At 32.5% G+C, this 22,605-nt stretch overlaps 1 protein-coding gene across 1 annotated transcript in view; it reads right to left on the bottom strand.

The window, feature by feature from the left end:
- Positions 1 to 22,354, bottom strand: part of LOC123659083 (lachesin) — a 105,274-nt gene extending 82,920 nt beyond the window's left edge. Inside the window, exon 1 of the mRNA XM_045594350.1 lies at positions 22,282 to 22,354. Coding sequence (XP_045450306.1) covers positions 22,282 to 22,354 — 73 coding nt within the window. The remainder of the gene's footprint in view (positions 1 to 22,281) is intronic.
- Between the last annotated feature and the right edge of the window lie 251 nt (positions 22,355 to 22,605).

Here is a 22,605-nt window from a genome sequence, read left to right as displayed (position 1 = left end):
ATTTCTCTGGGATCCCATCATCAGATCCTGGTTTCCTTATCACGGTACCAAACTAGGGACATCCCCTTTTCATCAAAAAAAGAATTATCAAAATCGGTACCTCCAGTAGAAAGTTATGCGGTATAATACAACGTAGGTTGACGAAAAAAGCGTCAAGTAAAAACGCATTATTAGATATAACTCGAAAAGTAGTTGTTAGATCTCAAATAAATTTAAATGGGACCAATTGGCACACACCACCTTTCGATTAAAACAAAATTTGTCGAAATCGGTCTACCCGGTCAAAAGTTCTGATGTAACATACATAAAAAAAAAAATACAGTCGAATTGAGAACCTCCTCCTTTTTTGGAAGTCGGTTAAAAATAAAAACTTGGAATCTTTTCATCATCATCATATATAGGTAAATACATAACAGTTTAAGCCATTTTTTGAAAACGGACTGAATTCATTTGTACACCTTAGTTAAGGTACTTTTTTGAACATGTGATGAATCTAAGACATATCGCGAAGACGAAATCATCTTCAAACCTTCTATTGATTCTTAATATAATTTTATTATAATATTTTAATTTCGTTACATTGAAATCAGTAAAAAATTGTGGGGACCTAATTTTCTTTGACGGGAGGGCGTAGAAGAAAGTAAAATTAATAAATTTGTTCATGGAAGATATCGGTTCTGTTAGAAAAAAGGCAATGTTTTTGACCTAAAATATTAATATAAGTAATCAAATTATCTCGGTATGAGGAATTTTATTATATTTTAGGAAATTAAACCATGAACGCTGTAGGATATCCATTATACGTATTTATATCAGTTTTTTTAGAATATAATAGCTGTGCCCGCGACTTCCTACGCGTGTAATTTAACAAAATAGTTATCTGCCAGTGAAAGTCCCGTCAAAATCGGTCCAGACGTTTCAGAAATTAGCCAGAACAAACAGACCATCCATAAATAAATACATTTTTGGTACATCCATATGATTAGTTAAAAGCGGTTATTTTAATATTACAAATAGACACTACAATTTTATTTATTTGTATAGATTACTAATATTGGTAAAAAATACAGTTTTTCGCAGTGTAAATTAAAATTATTCCGGAAACGAACCCAAAAATCTCCTAATGGGACGAATCAGAGAAATATAAGGAGTAGCGGACAAGCGTTCATCTATTTAACGTTACAACACTACGAGCTTTTTGTTAATAATACATCAACTATTTCAGTCTGTTCATTTGTTTAGTGGATAGATATAAATAGGTCATAAACTTGAGACCTCTAGATCTCTTTTAATCGTACCTGTGTTTTATGTGTATACAAATGTCTTCTAATATATAATGGTGTGCAATAAAGACTATTATTATTATTATTATTATTCTATTATATTCGATTCATTGGGAAAATAAAATGTTTATTTTGTGAGACAGTTTTATTATTCTTTAAAAAATTGGACTCAAATACAAATACCCGACTCATAGTAACGATGCCATAGACTATTATGTGTTATTTCTTTTTACAATGGTAAACTACCGATAAATGTTTTATTATTATGTGTTTCAATGACTACTGTCAGCTCATAATGTGTAAAATTTATTAAGTTGTTTGTAGTGATTTAGCAATTAACTACTGTATTTTTTAAGAAGCTCATCTGTATAATAATAACATAATAATAATATAATAAATACAACATACAGACACGGTCATCTGTTCCTAAAGTAAGCAACTTAAGGCTTGTGTTATAGGTAACAGCCGACTGGTATATTTATATTTTTCACCTAGAGGAGAATATTTCTTACCAATATTAGTAATCTATACAATTAACTGAGGTAGAGCACAGCAGGAATTTCCTGCTCAAAATATGGAGCAGCCCGACTGGGGGTAGTACCTCGATTTTACAGGAGACCACAGCTAAATAATACTGTTAAAGCAGTATTGTGTTCCTGTTGGTGAGTAAGGTAACCAGAGCTCCTGGTGTTGCAGGCGTCTATAAGCTACGGTAATCTCTTACCATCAGGTGAGCCGTACGCCTCTTTGCCGACCTAGTGATATATATATATATATATATATATATATATATAGTGAAAATCGAACCAACAGCCCCCAGAGCAGAAAGCACTACAAACGGGCTAGTCAAAATGTATAACTATGATAAGTTGAGTTGGTGTACTATTGTAAAGGTAAAACACAGCAGGAAATATTCAGCTCAATGTCTGGAGCGGCCCGATTGAGTAAATAATTCAAACTTACGCATCGAAATAACACTGCTTTCAAGTAATGTTTTGTTCCTGTGGCGAGTGAGGTAGCTAGAACTCCTGAGGAGGGTCGGTATTGAGTCAGCAACGCGCTAGCGTGATTCTGGTGGTGCAAGAGTTCACAGGCTATGAGTATAGGATGCTTACCCTAGTAGTATAAAATAAGTGTAAAATAATAATATTAATAATAATAACACCAAAATCAATACTTGTACCATCAAGTCTTATTATTTTCCATCTTTCTGTGCTTTTGGCCCAAATATCAATTTTTCAAAATTATACGGCCCTCTCGTAAAAAGGTTGCTCACCCCTGGTTTAAAGTATAACAACCTCTATGGGGTGACACAATTTCGCTAATCTTTAATAATAGTTAAGTAAAGTTCAAATACGGATTACGAACTCCGCACTAAACTATAACATAGCGTGCTTTGATATTTATAGTAACATTTGTGTAAAGATAGTGAATTTTGAACTGACAATTGATTATCAACTTTAGTTTCCCTTTGTTTAAGGTTTCAATTTCTAAGTTGCTTCTAAGCCCGTATTCAAGTTTTGGCCCTTTTGTTACAGCTTCTAAGTTTTAAAGTTACTTTGAAGCGATGTATAACTTATGTGTAGAAATATCGAATTGTCTCTTGTTTCAATATTATCTACTTAAATAACTCGGTTTTTTATTATGTTCTTATGTTATTAATAATAATATTTTACTTGCAGTAACTAAAAGTGGTGCAAATATTATAAATTGAATCATCGCTTCGGCCTATTGCAGTTCACTGTTGGACATAGGTCTCCATCATAGTTCGCGCCAAAAATAGTGCAAACTCATGTGTGTTGCCCATAGTCACCACGCTAGGGCAGGCGGGTTGGTGACCGCAGTGTTGGTTTTGTCGCACCAAGGACGCTGCTGCCCGTCATCGACCTGTGCATTACAAAGCCAGCAGTTGGATGGTTATGCCGCCATCGGTTGGCTTTTCAAGTTCCAAGGTGGTAGCGGAACTGTGTTATTCCTTAGTCGCCTCTTACGACAGCCATGGGAAGAGAGGGGGTAGTTATATTCTTTACTGCCGTAGCCTCAGAGCTATAAATAAATTGAATATACAGCAAAATCTCGTTAATTTTTATGCTCTTAAAAAAGTAAACAAAACGTGGACAATCGATTTTAATATTTTGTAAGTATTATTTATTTAAACATTATTAACACTAAATAAATAAATAAAAAAAATAAAATTAAAAAAAGTTTTGAATGTATCGATTCAGCGCTAGGTTGTAATAGGTAACCTATGTAGGTCGGTTGATAGCTCACAAAGTACTCGTTAGATTTCATTTAAATTTAAACGAAACTATATGATATACACCAGCTTGTGATAAAAGTATGAATTAATAAAATCAGTACACACAGTAAAAAGTTATGAGGTAACAAATACACAAAAAAAACAGTCGAACTGTGAACTTCCTTCTTTTTGAAGTCTGTTAAAAATAAATTTAAATAATTATTGTAAGTCAATGATTACAAATAAATAAATAAATGAACATGCTTACGTATACAAAAACTAACACAATCAGACACATATATTATTTGTATAAAACTTTAAGCAGATCATAACGCCCTCGAGAAATAAAATATTCAACAAATTTATAAAGATGATTGATATAGCAGAGTTGGTAATGGATTTAAGCGATTTTAAATTATTGCAACGCTACTTCCTTTCTATTACTGAAATTTATAATTTTCATTATTTATCAAAGAATATTTATAATTTTGTCTCGTGCGCACCGTATTATATTAATAGATGTGTCTTACTAAACTTAGAAACAGTAGAACCTCTTTAATTTTTTTTATTCCGCAAAAATAGCAAACAACCCTTTAGTAAAATCTAATATTTAAAATTCTCGTGTCGCGGTGTTTGTAGTTAAACTCCTCCGAAACGGCTTAACCGATTCTTATGAAATTTTGTGTGCATATTTGGTAGGTCTGAGAATCGAACAACATCTATTTTTCATCCCCCCAAATGTTAAGGATAGTACACCCCTTTTCTTTTTTTTAATTTTTAGATAAATTATTTATTTTTTATTTTATTATGCTTGAGCGTTAAAAAATACATACAACCCTAAATTTTCACTCTTCTACCACCAATGCCTATTTTTAAATAGCGTTTAGCGGCAACACAACGATTGCCGAGTCAGCTAGTAATAATATAATAAAATAAATGCTTAAAGTCCGTTTGAGGATAAGCAGATACCGTGTTAACAGGGACAGTAAGGACAGCAAGAACATCATAGCAAGAGCTTTACTGACTTTGCCGTGCTGGGGAGGATCCCCAGGAGTTCTGACTACCTTACCACAGGGACGCAATACTTCTTGAGAGCACTATTATTTGGGAGTAAGTTTTCTTCTTCTTTATTCATATGCATTTTATATTTTATAAAATAAAATATACATTTTTTACTATATTTTTTTAACTGAGGTAGGGCACAGCAGGAATTTCCTGCTCAAAATATGGAGCAGCCCGACTGGGGTAGTACCTCGACCTTACAGAAGATCAGAGCTAAATAATACTGTTTTCAAGCAGTATTGTGTTCCTGTTGGTGAGTAAGGTGACCAGAGCTCCTGGGGGGGATTGGGTATAGGGTCGGCAACGCGCTTGCGATGCTTCTGGTGTTGCAGGCGTCTATAAGCTACGGTAATCTCTTATCATCAGGTGAGCCGTACGCTTGTTTGCCGAACTAGTGATATAAAAAAAAATAAAAATACATTATCATTCTTATAATGTCACTGACTTTATCCTTCGTGTTCTCTGTCATAATTTACTAAGTAAAAACAATATACAAGTCCGTAAAACTTCACAATGACGAACTTGCTATATTGTTATTACTAAAATGTATTGTAACAAAGTAGCGTAATGGAAAAGCGTTGTCTCTTAAAACTTCATCGTTAAAACTACTTTGTGTTATTTTGAATCATTAATCACTTTTAATAATGTCACTCTTAGACTTCGTGGTCATTAATTAAGTAGGCTATGATTGCGTAAAATTTACCAGCCTATAACTCTACCTATCTGTTTATACTTAAAATGATAAAATTGACCAGTCGTCATGAGCGGTGGATCTTAACCAAAAAAACTGCATGTTCAAAACCGTGCCAAAGTGTATGTAAGGTTCAATTCAAGTGTTCTTTAAAAAAAGTCATACTGAACATTGTAGAAAAGTTAAAGAAGCTGCGAGGTAGAAGGAATTCTGAGAAATACATTTTTACCTGTCCGTGCACACTGAAGCAGCCTGGTGGATATATGTACAAATTGCTCGTCTTTCTATACCGACGCGTATATATAAAAAAAGGGAAAGTATTGAATGTATAAAAAAAAACAGAAGTTAAACCTTTAAACATTTTTCCTAATACTGAGTTTTAATGACTCCTTTTAATACACTAATAACTTTTAAAAAGTGTAAATCATATTTTACAATTTGACATGATACACGTTACGTTATTTAACAATGTATTTGTTATCAATCATTATCAATAAACCTACCATTTTCGATGGATAAAATAATTAATATAACGAGAGTAATGAGTCATTATGAAGCTTAACTTTTACCAATAATTGGTTCATTATTTCGTACACGAAACAACAAATAATAATAATAATAATAATAGATAAATATAACTAGTCTTTGATTAATTTTGTTTCGTCCCTCTAAAAATATAAATATTTAAAATGTCACAAATAGATTGCTAAGTTGCTAACGTGTCGCTTGCAGGGAAACGTCATCGTCACACAATTCGGCGCTGCTCGCACCTGTCACCAAATGCTAATGCGCTAACCGTCTCTTGAACGAATCGATACGAAACCTAGCCTTTGAATACGTTAACGATACTTTTATTACTAAAAGTTGTCAAATAAATTAAAATTCCCTATTAATGTTTTTGACTTACATTAGCCATAATAGTTTAGACGGTGAATTATAGTTAATATTGCTTTTGTGTTTTTGTATACGTGGCTGTACAGAGGAGTTTTCCTTAGTTTTACAGCGACCTAAATGTACTTGTACTAGTACTAGTACTTGTACTTAGAGCAGTTTCATTCGATAATTATAATCGCCAAAAGTAAACCATTTTTTTTATTTCTATAAAATATTTTTCAAGTAGTTGTCATCAATAACACAATACATTCATCATCGAACATTTTGTTAAAAATAAGATAGAAAAGTAGCAAATCATACTATATACGGTTATTAAACTTTTTTCTTCCAAAAAATATTTGCCTAGTCGTTATTCTAAATAACTAAAGGGTACAAAATGAGTACATTAAATATCTTTCTTGGTTTCATAAAAGTCAAAGAACAATGTTCTCGGAAGCTTGTCTTATTTTAGCTTTGTTTGTCTATATTAATATCATAAAAAGTTATAGTTGTTTATCGGTGTACAGGAGCTTTTATATGGAATCATTGAAAGGATTTTCAAAATTTTTTGGTCAGTAGATTATTCCTGAGTTATAGGCTGTATTTTATTTTTTTAATAAAGTTGCAAGTTTTGTGTCAGACGTGTTTGTGTTAGAATTTTTTTTAGAATATACTGCATTACAGCGCAGCTTCAAACACTTTCACACACTCACTCACGCTGGCGCAATGATAATACGTGATATTATGTGAATGCAAAATGCGGTAACTTAACATCTCTTTTTAAATTGTTAGTAAAGGAGTAAAGTAACCAATATTGTTAATTTAACTAAATCGACGATTAAAATTTTTATTACTACTATTACTTCAGCCTATCACAGTCCACTGCTGGACATATTCCTCTCCAAGTTCGCGCCGTTTTTGGCGTGCTGTGTTAACTCATGTGTTTTGCCCATAGCCACCACGCCGGGCAGGCAGGTTGGTGACCGCAGGGCTGGCTTTGTCGCACCGAAGACGCTGCTGCCCGTCTTCGGCCTGTGTATTTCAAAACCAGCAGTTTGATGGTTATCCCGCCATCGGTCGGCTTTTCAAGTTCCAAGGTTGTAGTGAAATTGTGTTATCCCTTATTCGTCTCTTACGACACCTACGTGAAGAGAGGGGGTAACCATATTATTTACTGCCGCAACCACACAGCAAATCAAAAATTAAAATAATAAAACGAAATTGAAATTTTTTCTTTTACTATTAAAATAACATAACCATATTTGATGTATACCAAATTGGATATATATTTTTTTTAATGTTAAATATTGTGAAGAATTATTGTAACAAACCTTTCGTATAAAAACAAATTATAATCGATTCACGTATAAACCAGCGGCATGAAATTCACCGGGTCAGCTAGTTCAAAATAAATTAATTTCTAAAACATTATTATACATCGTATAAATTTCAATTAAGCATCTAGGATTTAGCTTACGCCCCTCTGCACAGGTAAACATTTGCACAAGGCAAACTTCATCCGCTATGTAAGATAAACTTTGAGCATTTACTATTAGAAATAAATATTATGCTAAACTCATAAAACTACTAGCCAAGCAATATATTCTAGATATATCTCAAAATTTCACTCGTTTCGACCTTCTCATCCTTAGTTTTGCAAACATTTGTATTGGCCATACAGGAGTTTACCGTGGTCTGGGTGTTTGTGCAGTCCTTGTGGGTCTTCCCACCGTGCTTCGGTGAGCACGTTAAGCCGTCGGTCCCGGTTGTTATCATGTACACCTGATAGCGATCGTTACTCATAATATCCGCCATATATAGGGAGTATATCCGCCAACCCGCATTGGAGCAGCGTGTTGGATTAAGCTCTGATCCTTCTCCTACATGGGGAAAGAGATCTATGCCCAGTAGTGGGATATTACAGACTGAAGCGGTATATACATATTACACCTCAGTCGCGTGGTCTAAAGCAGACGTGTTTTTTTTTTATTTTTTTTCAATTAAATTTTAATTCAGTTTTTTATAGAAAGAGATAGATGTAGAAGGTAAATGCAAAAGTAAACGGACATGCATGTCATTGTAAAGTCAGTTTCGCGTGCACCTGATCCAAGTTAATGTGAGTTGAAAGCGTGTTCGACGAAAATTCAGACGTGAGATGATTGATCGTTCTAGTTTAACTATTTCGAATTTTCAAAACCGATAAAAATCGAATCAGATCCACGAGTAGAGTTAAAACTGAGTCTAAAATTCCTTTTTAATTTCTCGCAAATTGAAAGCTTAAATCCGGTTTTGAATTTAATAGCAATACTAAAATATCCATTAAGAGTTTTTATGGGAATTCTTTTCGTGTATGAAGATTGTAAAATTACATCTGTATCTGTAAATCTTATACTTCTTCTTAAATATCATAATAGTAGAGACACTCTTGTAATGTATCATACTACTCCGCTGAGTTTTGTAGATTTTTTAGCAATAGTAACAACTATACAACTACATATAAATGTTGTAAGATATTTGTGTTAACGGCATAGACAAAAGGCGTTAAAGGTGTCCAAGGTGCGGATGAGATGTAATTATAGAGAGTCAAACATGAATTCTACATAAAATAGCTACTTAAACTTAACTTAATATTATATATAATATACAAAACAAATCAATCAGAACAAATTGACTATACTAATCATCTAAATACAAGTATAAAACACTTCGTAGTAGCATAACCTCGAATGCTCTCGATCATTCATTTGGCTAGCGTCATTTGTCGCCAACCATTCGTTCTAGTTAACGGTTCTTACTCGTACCTGCCGATATGGCGAACGTATTAACTACGCTCCATCGAACTGTTGGGACTTTATTGAAAAATACCAGCTATATATTCTGGGCCTTACTGTTTCTAGTTTCTACATGCATTTTTACGTAATTAGAACTTTCTAAGCACTAAATTCAGTCAAATTATATATATATATATATATATATATATATATATATATATATATATTTTTTTTTTAAATATTCATTTAGGCTCTTTTTTAAGTTTTTTAACCGACTCAAAAAGGAGGTTTCTTAATTCAACCGCAGTCTTTAATATGATTCTTTTTTTAATCGAAAAGTAGTGCTTGTCATTTAGTCCTATTTCAATTTTATTAAGATCTGACAAGTACTTTATATACTTTAATTAGCCGCGTGGGCTCTGCGACCCCATTTGGTTTTTAGTTATTGATATTTGTTTAGCTATTTAGTATAGTCTCTCCCACTTGGGGTCTTTGAGACCCCGCTCGTTTACTAGTATAGTTAAAATTTACTTACTATATTTGTGTATATTATGGTTTTGGACCAGTCTTCTTAATTTTATAAATTTCGATAGAGTAAGCTGTTTAATACCACATGCAGGCAGTTATATTCTGATAAAATTAAATAGAGCGTTTATTTTAAATTTTTATACATCTGAGAGAGAGAGGTCGTCTATAAAATACGTTTGCAAACGTATATATATATATAAACAAGGATAGGGAGGGCTTTGTATAGCGTGATGAGATATGATAAAGGGGGATAGGGTGTCTAGAGAAATGTGGCATTCGCACAACTCTAATATTATTTTTTAAGTTTATTATAAATTGACTAGCTGTGCCCGCGGCTTCGCCCGCGTTGAAATTAGTGTGTCACAAAGTTTTCGCGGCAAACTTCCAGTGAAACTCTTATCAAAATCGGCTTAGCCGTTCTGAAAACCTTCCTCTTGCCAATGGTGGAGCCTTCTCTCTAATGGTGTAACCGCATGAAAATCCGTTCAGAAGATTTTGAGCGAATCGATCACATACACTTTTGGGGACTTTGTTTTATAATACACTAACTGTTGCCCGCGACTACGTCCGCGTGGTTATAAAGTCATGCATTACTATTAAGATGTTTAACGCAAATTATTTTTTTATTTCAGTCACTTAAAATGCTTATCAAACTGAGTAACTTTTTAAAAGGCACAGTTTAGTATAATTTAATAGTTATTTTAATAAAACCTCTCTATACACCACATTTTTAGTTTTATTTTCAGGCTGTATGTGTTCATACAAACTATCAACCCCAATTAAACCCCCTTAGCAGTGGAGTATCGTAAAATCCGTTCTTAGCGGACGCCTGCTAACTATAATCTACCTCACTGCCAAATTTTGTCTTTGTCCAACTTGGATGGATAAACCATCCAGCGGTTTTTGAGTTCTCGTGATGAGTGAGTTAGTTACCTTTCTCTTTTATATATATAGATTACAATGCATTATTTGGACACCTTCTCATCATCTATAAGGCATACATTTTAAATTTAAAGTCTCTTACTTCAAAAACATGGGACTTTCACACAAACTTTCAACCCCCGTTTTACCCCTTTAAGGGTCGAATTTTGTAAAATTCGTTCTTAGCAAATGTCTACGCTCTATAAGAAGCCTTCCTGCCCAATTTCAAGTTTGTAGCTATTATAGTTTCGGAGATTTCACGATGAGTGAGTCAGCGTACCATCCCCCGTCTTAACCCCAAACGGAAGTTGATTTCTAAAGGTACATTATTTGGACACCTTCTTACCATCTATAGAGCATACATTTTAAATTTCAAGTCTCTTACTTCAAAAATATAGGACTTTCATACAAAATTCTAACCCCCGTTTTACCCCTTTAGGGGTCGAGTGTCGTAAAATCCGTTCTTACCGGATGTTTATGTCCTATAAAGAGCCTACCTGCCAAATTTCAAGTTTGTAGCTATTATAGTTTCGGAGATTTCACGATGAGTGAGTCAGCCTACCATCCCCCGTTTTAAACCAAAAAGGGAGGTAATTTCTAAAGATACATTATTTGGACACCTTTTCACCATCTATAGAGCTTACATTTTAAATTTCAAGTCTCTTACTTCAAAAACATAGGACTTTCATACAAACTTCCAACCCCCGTTTTACCCCCTTAGGGGTCGAGTTTCGTAAAATCCGTTCTTAGCGGATGCCTACGTCTTATAAGGAACCTACCTGCCAAATTTCAAGTTTGTAGATGTTATAGTTTCGGAGATTTCGCGATGAGTGAGTCAGCCTACCATACCCCGTTTTAACCCTAAAAGGGAGTTAATTTCTAAAGATACATTATTTGGACACCTTTTCACCATCTATAGAGCTTACATTTTAAATTTCAAGTCTCTTACTTCAAAAACATAGGACTTTCATACAAACTTCCAACCCCCGTTTTACCCCCTTAGGGGTCGAGTTTCGTAAAATCCGTTCTTAGCGGATGACTGCTTCTTATAAGGAACCTACCTGCCAAATTTCAAGTTTGTAGGTGTTTTAGTTTCGGAGATTTCGTGATGAGTGAGTGACCTTTCGCTTTTATATATATTATAGATTATAGATTATAGATAGTTCTTATTTTTTTTGATGACGATATAAGGTCACTTTTTTTTGTTATATAGTCAAATGTCCCTCACTATTTTCTACAATTATAATAGCTAATAAATAAGTTAGGAGTTATTAAATTTTATTATGTATTACGTATAGTTTTTATTTAATGCTATCTGGGGTAACTGGCCACCCCGCGCGACTACCAACGTGAGTTTTTTCGCGCCTAATTAAAGGTTAAGCTATCTCTAATAATGCGTATTTGACTATTTTTTCGTTGACTTACGTTGTATTGTTGTATTGGTCGATGTAATTGAAATCGTTTTTTTTTTCGTTTTAAAGCAAGTACAATTATTTAATACACATATGTATTAATGAATAATTAAAAAAAAATGGTCGATCAAAATTAATCACTAACTTATTTAATCCTCATTGATAAATACAATGAATACTTTAAGATTGAGTAGGAGGTAGCTTCTTAACAAAAGGTATCACAAATAATGACCAAAATGGAGACACTAATGGACTGTTTACTTCACCTGTCCGAAGAAGTAAGATTGTTATATTTTTCTTGATAATACGGAAGGGAATACAAAAAATACATAAATATTGTGCTAAACCATGAATACAGACTTCAGCTTGAAGTGATTTTACATACATTTTTGATTTTTTAAAATAACCTTTTGAAAAACATATATCAATGATCTTCTATTACTTACAGTAAATTTTAAGTAATAGACTGCAATGAATTACAAATTTCACATCATGCTATACAGCTGCTAGCTATCCTATTGTTCGAGATATAATGGATGTTTTTTTAGAGGTTCACAACTTGTTACAGTTAGCAATACTGCTTTATTTGACAACTCATTTAACAGATGTCAAGTGCTTCTTGTTATAGAAAACCTTTACCTTTCATTATAGAAATTTTTCATCAAAATAATGTTTCTGGTCATCAAACCTATTACGCATTTCGTCCATTATGGCGTAAATGTTCGCTCTTTAGAGTGGCTAATTCGAATAACAATGGATCTTTTTCGGACCACGTTTACACTTAATGATAATGTGCACCCAGTGAGATGTTGAACAGTATGCACTGAAGAAGCTGTACAGGAAAACATTGAAAAAGAACCTAATCAATTAATCCGTCACCGTTCTCAGCAATTGAGGCTGAACTTCTACTTTGTGGAAATTTTTACGAAATGATATTGGTTTGAAAGCTTTCAAGATTCAACTTGTGCAGAAATTAAAGCCAAATGACTATCGTATGCGCCGCCATTTCGGCGAATAAGTATTGAATTTTGGTCTTCGATCAACCCCATTTTTAGTCGAATAGATTCGTAAATAATCAGAACTGTCGCATTTGGCGTGAGGATAATCAACAAGATGGGACATGATTACAAACTATTTCGTACCTCCATTTGCAAGCATTAATATTGCTGACATGTGATTCCAACAGAACGGAACCACGTGTCATACAGTCCGCGCGGCAATTGATTTACTCGAAGAAACTTGAAGAAAAAAGTATTTCACGTATTGGACCACTTAATTGGCCACCAAGATCGTGTGATTTAACCCCATTGGGTTATTTTTTGAAGTTATGTAAAGTAACTTGTCTATGTCAATAAATTAGAGAAAATTGAACACCTGGAAATGAACATTTGAAGAGTTATTGGCAAAATACCGTAATGTTGCGAAACGTTAGTGAAAATTGGTTTTCCAAATTGCGCATTGTACACGCCAGCTGTAGCGGCCACATGGCCGAAACCATAATTAGACATTAATGTAATAAAAAATTCTATCCAATAAAGCCCGTTTCATTGATATTAAAAAAAAATATTTCTTTATATTATTACTAGCTGTGTCCGCGACTTCGTCCATGTGGAATTTAACAAAAAAGTTTTTGTTCAGTACACAGATTTATAAAATAGATAATTTCTAAAATAAAAGTAGCCGTTACTCCTTACTATGTCAGCTATCTACCAGTGCAAGTTCTATCAAAATCAAGCCAGCCGTTTCAGAAATTAGCCGGAACAAGCAGACAGACAGACGAATAGACAAAAATTGTAATAAATGTTATTTTGGTATATGTATCGTGTTGTACCACCAACCACCACCCCGCCTGCCCAGCGTGGTGACTATGGGCAACACACATGAGTTTACGCGGCGCGAACCTTTGGAGGCCTGTGTCCAGCAGTGGACTGCAATAGGCTGAAATGATGATCGTGTTGTATATCCATATGCATTCAGTAAAAACCTACTATTTTAATATTACAAACAGACACTCCAATTGTTTCTTATTTTTCAAGATGATTTAAACTTGCATAACTCTAAAAAAACATCCGTTATTTAAAATTTATTTTTAGAAAAAAAAAATGCTTTTATAATAATTTCTATGATTCTTTTTGTGTTGGATAGCCTATTTACTAAGGACGGCTATAGACTAGTTTTTTCCTCATATTAACGCGTGTGAAACCGAGGAGATATATAATGAAAAATAAAGTAAAGAAAAAGTTTATCTTATATATCTGTAAAATTTAAAGTTAGTGAGAGTTTAGTCCAATAAAAACGTATTTCGTAAAAGATCTTGATGCATTTCTAACCGAATCCAATTGGAAATGGACAACAGTTTAAGAAGTTAGAAGAACTATTTACATATTTTTCCTTTTTCCGCCAAACTTATTTCAAGAACATTTCCCAAGCTCGGAAGCTTTTAAGACGATTTTCGTTACAAAAAATCTTTATATAACTTTCTTAAATACTTTGAAGAAAGAAAATACCAATTATTTTTAGACCTTTTTTTGAAAATATATAAATCTGTTGAAATATTATAGTAGCTAGCTATCAGCATACTAAGCCGTCTGTTCCGTCGCCCTATTTTATAAGATTTACTTTCACATATGCGAGGGATTTGAAAGTGTTTTATGTGGGGTAAGCTTGATAATAGTAAAGAACACATTTTTGATTTTTTATATAGAGTAAGCTGTTATTATTTTTACAAGCGAAGTGATAAACTAAAGTACTCTATATATACATCTTTAACAGCGTTATGTAATTCTGTGCTTTATTCTATTCTAAGTAGTGTAACACTGAAAATGCCTTACTTCAATTTGGAAATAAGCTGATAATCTTTAAACTGCTAAATCTTTTTTTTTAAACCAAATATACCTAAGATCCACCACATGGAAAATTTCGTTCGAGAACTATGATACTACAAACAGACACAGACAGACATTAACGTCAAACTTATAACACAATTTTTTTTACGTCCGTGATGAATGAAATAATCTTCCTCTGCCCAAAGGTTGCCAGTAAGAGATCGCTGTATTAGCGGTAAGGCTGCCTGTTGAAACTGATGCAACTTGTATTTTTCTAATGTCATGTATTCTTACAACTTTGTATTGGTGTACGAAAGGTATTTAAGATAACAACCAGAAACGAAAACTTAACCTTCTGTCCGAGTCACGGTGGAGAGACCCACAAGGACAGACATCTAAACGGGAAAGGAATATTTGTACAAATACAATAACAATATTCATCAAATAAAATATTTTTTTGTTTAAATATTGTAAAAAAAAAAACTTTAAGCAGATACGATGAAAGAACTCAATCGAACTCCAAATGAATAATAACACGAAACTTCATAACATTGATTCCTGCTCTCAAGGAAATGAGGTCCGCTAACAGATCGGTGCCTTAGTCCTGTATTATCGAACATCTGGTGCCGTAAGTGTGCAATTTAATCTAGGTCACCAGCTCAGACCAAGCGTTGGAAAAAAGAACATTATAATAACCTCTAATCATTAAGTGAATTAATGATTATTTTTAATTGAAAAGTTTTAATGATGTATTTGTGATTACTGGACTTTTTTTGTAGATATAAAATCTATATTAAAAAGCTAAAAAGTTTTTTTATTTAAGCGCAGTAATCTCAGAAACTACGAGTTCGAATTAAAAAATATTTTTTGTATGATAGTCCATTTCATTCGGTTGCTGTGTGGTTACGACAGCTAATAAGAATATAGCCACCCTCTCTTCCCGTGGGTGTCGTAAGAGGCGACTAAGGGATAACACAGTTCCACGACCTCTTGAAACTTAAAAAGCCGACCGATGGCGGGATAACCATCTAACTGCTGGCTTTGAAATACACAGACCGAAGAGAGGCAGCAGCGTCTTTGGTGCGACAAAGCCAGCCCTGCGGTTACCAACCCGCCTGCCCAGCGTGGTGACTATGGGCAAAACACATGAGTTCACGTCATTTTTGGTGCGAACTTGTGGAGGCCTATATCCAACAGTGGACTGCGATAGGCTGAAGTGAAGTGATAGTCCATTTACCCAAGAAGGTAGGCTATATAGCATTACATTACAGCCAATTGGAGCTGAGCATTCATAAGAAATCTTACGTAAACGAAAAAAATATTCCGTTTTGAGAACTTACGTTGCGTGCACTGCGTAAACGCTTAAAGCTACCTAAAATTATGTATTACGGATTGATCGCCACTTAATGTTCTAAAATAAGTCCATGACAGTATATGTCTAACTTTTTAGATTAATTCATTATAACCTTTTACAGTAATTAAGTTTGTTCTAAAATAATTCATTATTTGCGAAGGTAGTTTTACAGACATGATAAAAACCATTATCCAAATAAAAATGTTATTCGTCACAAGTGTTTCTTTTTGAACCCACTTGTCCTTGAAACCATATAATTTTGTAGAAGATATAACAGTTTTAAAATAGCTCTGCAACAAATCAACGATCACAAAAAACGAAAAGGTGATGTTATTGCATTATTATTAATCAGACATATGAATCCTTACTAATGAAGAATACTTCATCGACAAGGCAATTTTATGAAGATAAACTTTGTCTTTGTTGTTTGTTTGTTATTTAATTTGAACGCATAATTTAGAAGATAATGTTAAATCAAATGAACAATGCCGCGTCACGCCGTGCGCTTGTTAGTCGCTCGAATTGCATAGTAATCTAATATATAAAATTCTCGTGTCGTGTAGTTAAACTCGTCCGAAACGGCTTAACCGATTCTCATGAAATTTTGTGTGCATATTGGGTAGGTCTGAGAATCGAACAACATCTATTTTTCATACCCCTAAGGGGGGGGGAGATTAAGGGATAATAACATATATGGCAAAATAACGTTTGCGAAGTTAGCTAGTAGTTTAAAAATATTTTAGTATGATTTTTAAAGCTGATGAAATCGCGGGGCACAGCTAGTGATATAGCATAGTGGTTTTTGTATGGTTGATGACACTTGATAAATTGTGTTGTTGATATTTCAGGTTGTTGGCAAATCCTTCAGGGAGCCAAAGTAAAATAAGAAGAAGTATTTTAGGTTGGTCTGAGAATGTTGCACAACTAAACAGAAACTTATTTTATGGAAAAAATTCTTCATTGGTTGATGAGATGCATTTTTCATCGGTTGCCAGAATTCAAATCCACAATCTTTCGCTTACGATCATGTGACAATATCTATTACGTCAAATTCACTGAAAAAGGATACAGATAATAAATAATTAACTGTCAAAAGTGATCGCCGTATTTTCAGTAGAGAAAACATTGTAAGCGAGGTTTTATGACATGACACAAAGTGACATATAATAAAAACATTACGAATTACGTTACAATTACGTTTTTCTAAACATTTTTGAATATCATATCAAAAATTGACCGCTCCAGCGGGATTCGAACCCGCGTCTCCGACACGGTCAGTCGGAGACGCGGGTTCGAATCCCGCTGGAGCGGTCAATTTTTGATATGATATTCAAAAATGTTTAGAATTCCTAATGTGTGGGTAACACAAAAATAAAATCGTACAATTACGTTTTTGTACCAATATATGTATACTAAAAACAATAAGGTGAGAAATTTGTTTGTTGATTTGTTTATTGCGAAATCTTTGATTCTCTATATAAATATTATTTTGTAACGAAAAATTTTTTTTTGAAAATCTAGGGATTAGAGCGTTCAAATAAACCAACTTTTAATCCTTTTTTTTTTGTATTAGTATAGACTACTATTCAGCGTAGGGGTGAGAAACCCGCGGCCCGCGGGCTGCATACGGCCCGAATAGAGATTTTTGTGCGGCCCGCTAGTTTTCAAAGTTTTAAAAATGTCAATTTTATTATAATAAGGCACACTAAAATTCAATACTTGTACCATCAAGTCTATTATTTTCCATCGTTCTGTGCTTTTGGCCCGAATATCATTTTTCAAGATTTTGCGGCCCTCGGCCCCCTCGGCACTAAAAAAGGTTGCTCACCCCTGAATTTTAGAGTATTATATTATGTTCAAATATTCAAGACTTTATTTGCTTAAATTTATGTACTTTATATACTTATATACTTAGACAACAACAAAAAAAAAACAAAATAACAGACAACATAAATCAATTTCAATAAGCCCATTTATGTGCGTCTAACATTTTTTTCTTTCTTCATTTTATTTCAAGGTGAGACAAGGACATCGTAATCAAACCTTTACCGTCTCGGAAATCCTGGATGTATATAACATCCGTGAACTCAAAGGTTACATTGAGCGTGGAATAATTTTCCTTAATGGAGGCGAGAGTTTATATTTAAAGAGGTGCTACAGACTATAGAAAAATTATATTGTTATTTTAATAGAAGTAGTGACAGATGATTACCATGAAAGTGTTATGATTAGATTTTTTTACCTATATATTAATATACACCATGTAAATTTTTGCCACAGATTATTATGCAAGTTTTAATTGCGGTGGATGTCAGAAATATTTTGTTTTACTTTTATTATTTCAGATGTCTGTATAACTAGTATAACATAATTATATTCCTATTGCTTTCTAAGATAACTCTTGTTAAAAAATTTAACTGTGCCAAATCTAATGGTACGCTAAGTTCTAACTTCTTGTTAATGTTATAAGGATTTACAGTTTCTGGTTGCAAGAGTTTTGCTTTGAGCTTACCAAGACTGCTTTAGATTAACTGTAATTACAGCTTAAGTAATACGTATTGCGTTTTTGTTTTTTTTTATGAAAGTTATTTCCAGATGTTACTTTGAGTAAATTACGTGTAATTATTGTTTGTCAAAAAATTTCATCTATTATTCTACGTTTCGTATCAAAATTTGTGAAATGAGTTTTCTGAAATTCCATAAATGTTTTTACGGCTAATATAAAATTTTAAACTATCCAGCCATTGAAGGATTTCAACAGACTAAGTCTAAAATAAAAAAGTTTTTAATAGTCCTTGATATATTTTTCATACTATTATTTTGTTAAAAATTAAAAAAAGCGTGAATTACTCGTAATCCATTCCTTAATATAAAATTATGTATGATATTTTTATACCTACGAAAATATATTTTTATTTCACATGTAACTTATGGGAATTGTGATTTATGGGTGTTGATTTCTACGCTGACTTTTCTCCTTAATGTATAAGACCTTAATGGTTTGATATATTGTTTCCTCGTAAAATGTTTACGGTACATAAGATACCGCGGATATGACGCCACATAGAAACTTCTAAGCGCAACCTGGTCAACAGGAGAATCATCAAAGTATAAATATATTGATTACGATGTTTAGCTTTTTTATATTTTATTTTAAAATAATAATAATAATAATAATATTCTTTATTGCACACTATTAAAAGATACAAACAAAAGTAGTATAATTAGAGGAAGATGTACAAAGGCGGCCTTATCGCTAAAAGTGCGATTTCTTCCAGACAACCTCTGGGTATAGGACAGCGTATAGAAAAGCGGTTAGGAAGTGTACAAATAATTTTTATAGAAATTAGAATACATCACAATAGATTATAAAACTATACATACATATATACATACATACACATGCTTACACACTTACATACATTCAAATATACACATATACTCATATATAAATATAAACAATTATATTATTATTATCATCCTTATAATTTTTAAATTTACTAAATTCTGTTGAAATATGCGTTATATATTAAAATTTAAAGCATTTAAATATGAGGATATTATTTGTATTTAAATATGAGGTTATTAATATGTATAAGTTTTATACATTTCATCAATATACAGCCATGGTATGGTAGGCAACATATATGTTTTAGTTGTAATAAGGGTACATGTACAAATACATATATAAATATACATAAGTGCAAAGTGGACCCACAACCAGAGAAATAGGATAAATGCAGGCTGCGTCAACGAACTAATCGGTATTATAACATAAAGAAATAAAATTGGATGATAATGTGCTGAATATTGTATCTTGTGACCATTTTATTGTTATTTTGAATTTAAATACTTACTAAATCTATGTACATAAGCTATCAACAAATATATTTATACAATCATAAACAATAAATTTACAATATATAAATTAATAATCTCTCATAACCGTTGTCGTGAAATCTTCTGAAACGGTTTTTGGACGTTAAATATTCATTTACATTTCGTTTAAATGTAATAACACGACACGTAACGACCTCTTTTGTATACGAATGCTACGGAACGGAAGTAAAAATAAATGGTGTTATTGTTATGATTTTAATCGTAAAATCCGATGCTTTATAATATTTGCGTACACTTTTACTTAGGACCTGTGAACTCGACAGACGATGTCAACATACGATGTTTTACATACTGTCTAACGTGTGCAGTTGAAGCAATCGTAACATTTTCTGAAGTGATCTAAGCAATTTTCACACACTTGGCGTTCAATTTTATTTACATAGATTATATTATTGATGACTTCAGCATCGGTTGTGTGAAAATACATTTAGACTAGCCCGTTGGCGCAGTTTGTAGCGACCCTGCTGTCTGCTCCGAGGGTTGTGGGTTCGATTCTCACCCTGAGTCTGGGTGTAATATAAATATTTATTTATATATTCATATATGTATTATTTATAAGTATGTTTATCGAAAAAAATATATGTAGCTATCACAGTCGGCTGTTACCTATTACCTATAACACAAGCATCAAGTTGCTTACTTTAGGAACAGACGACCGTGTGTGTATTGTGTAGATATTTATTTATTATTATTTATACAAAACAATTTATTGCACAACGTCTGAGTTTAAATAATCGGTCCGTTCTTCACTTCACATACTAACGATACATTTCTGTCACTGTTCTTATTGACTCAATGTCAAAACTCGACCTCCGGCTAAACTGGCATTGAATGTCCTATTAATGGTAAAATTGTCCTTTTAATGGGATATTTATAACTATAATGCATTTTCACCGTATCTTCACTATACTCGCCAGAAATATGAATTTTCCTCACGAAGTTTTCCTCTTAGAATATAAAATTAATTTCAAGCACTTATGGACTTGAAAAATGATATTCATTTTAATTTAATTGAAAATAAGTGTCGTGAAACATGAAATAATTGTTTAGAGAAAAGTTTAGATGGCACGGATGAGTGAGACGAATTGAGAAGTCAGCTTAGATAATTGCAAAAATTGCCAATTACAATTACATTTTAAATTCTGTAAAATCTTTTATATGTAATTTTTAATATTGTAAATTAGTTTCTAAGTTAGGTTTGTTAAATTAATTTTCCCAAAACTAAGAAAAAAATTGATATTATTATTCTTTCATATATAATATTTATTCAAAGATATCTGATTCTTTGTTCATTTGTTTATAAAGGATCCAGTGATCCAGTGCTTCAGAATTATTCGGCTTTATAAAAAACGTACTTTGAAGTCGTCTATAGGCTATATAATATATAGCTATAAATAAAGTAGGCGTTAGCATATAGTATATGATTTCAACTTTGATATGAACGAGGTGATACTTCAAGGAATGTTTCGTATAGTAAATAATAGTACTCTAAAAAATTGAAAGCTTTGAAAAAGTTGTACCTTAAATTAATTAAATGAAATATTTAATGCATGTATGTGAACGAATGCTACAAAATGAGAGTAGTATTAATAACGAAAATACGTGCTTTTAAATTTTCAATGACCTACTCAACAATGTTATAAGACAGAAATATTATTTTTTGTCGAGTGTTGTTTTATTTATGTAACTGTTATATCAATAAATTAATTAATAATTCCATTCTATTCCGAATTAATTCCATATAATTTAGTGCAGATAGATATTATAGGTACACTTTGTAGATTTGGAACTTAAATATTTAATTCGTACGATTTGTTTTTGTGTTACCCACACATTAGGGAATTCTCAACAATTTTTCATATGATATCAAAAATTTCGATTTAACACGTACATCGTTCTATAGCTTAATTGGCTAAAGCACCGAAACGGTCAGTCGGAGATGCAGGTTCGATTTTTGAAATAATATTTTAAAATTCTTTAAATATTAATATTTAAGTTAAATAAGCTAAGGCTTCAAAGGCCTCAATCAAAATGTCGATCTTATGCCATGGGTCTAGTATGTAAATATTTGTCATGTACAGGAAGGATAGCTTTAGCACTGCACCAAAGGATCTTTAAATTTAGAATTAAGGTTTATGATTTTTTATTAATAAATAGTGAATTTTTGAACAGAACAAAAGCAGCTTCTCTTATAATAATTTCAATAGCAACCAAACTTTTAAAAACCCTGCCCGACATTGTACATTTTGTACTAGTACAAATTGTATGCGTTAAAATTATCGGCTAATTTATTTATTACTTTCTAATGGTCATTACGAAATATAATCGTATAATCAATCTGCCGGATTTGGATACTTAGATATAGAATCTCGATACAACTTTTACTGATTTATCAATAATGAACGTAACCATAATAGCTTACCTTTTAAAGCCATCGTAGGCAGCAAGGCCAGAGCTTGAAGCATATACAAAAAACAAGATCTCTCGCTCTTCATTCCGCCCACATCAACTATTCACAGTATCATCCAAAACAGTGCATTTTATGTCCACAACCACAAGTACGTTCATTTATTTCACTGTCGGTTCATTTATTTTCCTGCGGATTCATTTAATTTTATACGTAAATAATTATTCAAGACTTCATTTAAAATGGAAATTGTTCAAAACAATGTTTAATTAGAGTTCAAAACAATAAAAACAGTAAGTATTCACAACGATAATTAAATGTTATACTTGATAAAAGAAA

Source organism: Melitaea cinxia, chromosome 13 (assembly GCF_905220565.1).
Source record: "Melitaea cinxia chromosome 13, ilMelCinx1.1, whole genome shotgun sequence".
Lineage (NCBI taxonomy): Eukaryota > Metazoa > Arthropoda > Insecta > Lepidoptera > Nymphalidae > Melitaea > Melitaea cinxia.
The sequence above is the reverse complement of the archived record's forward strand: the minus strand, read 5'-3'. Positions and strand labels throughout refer to the sequence as shown.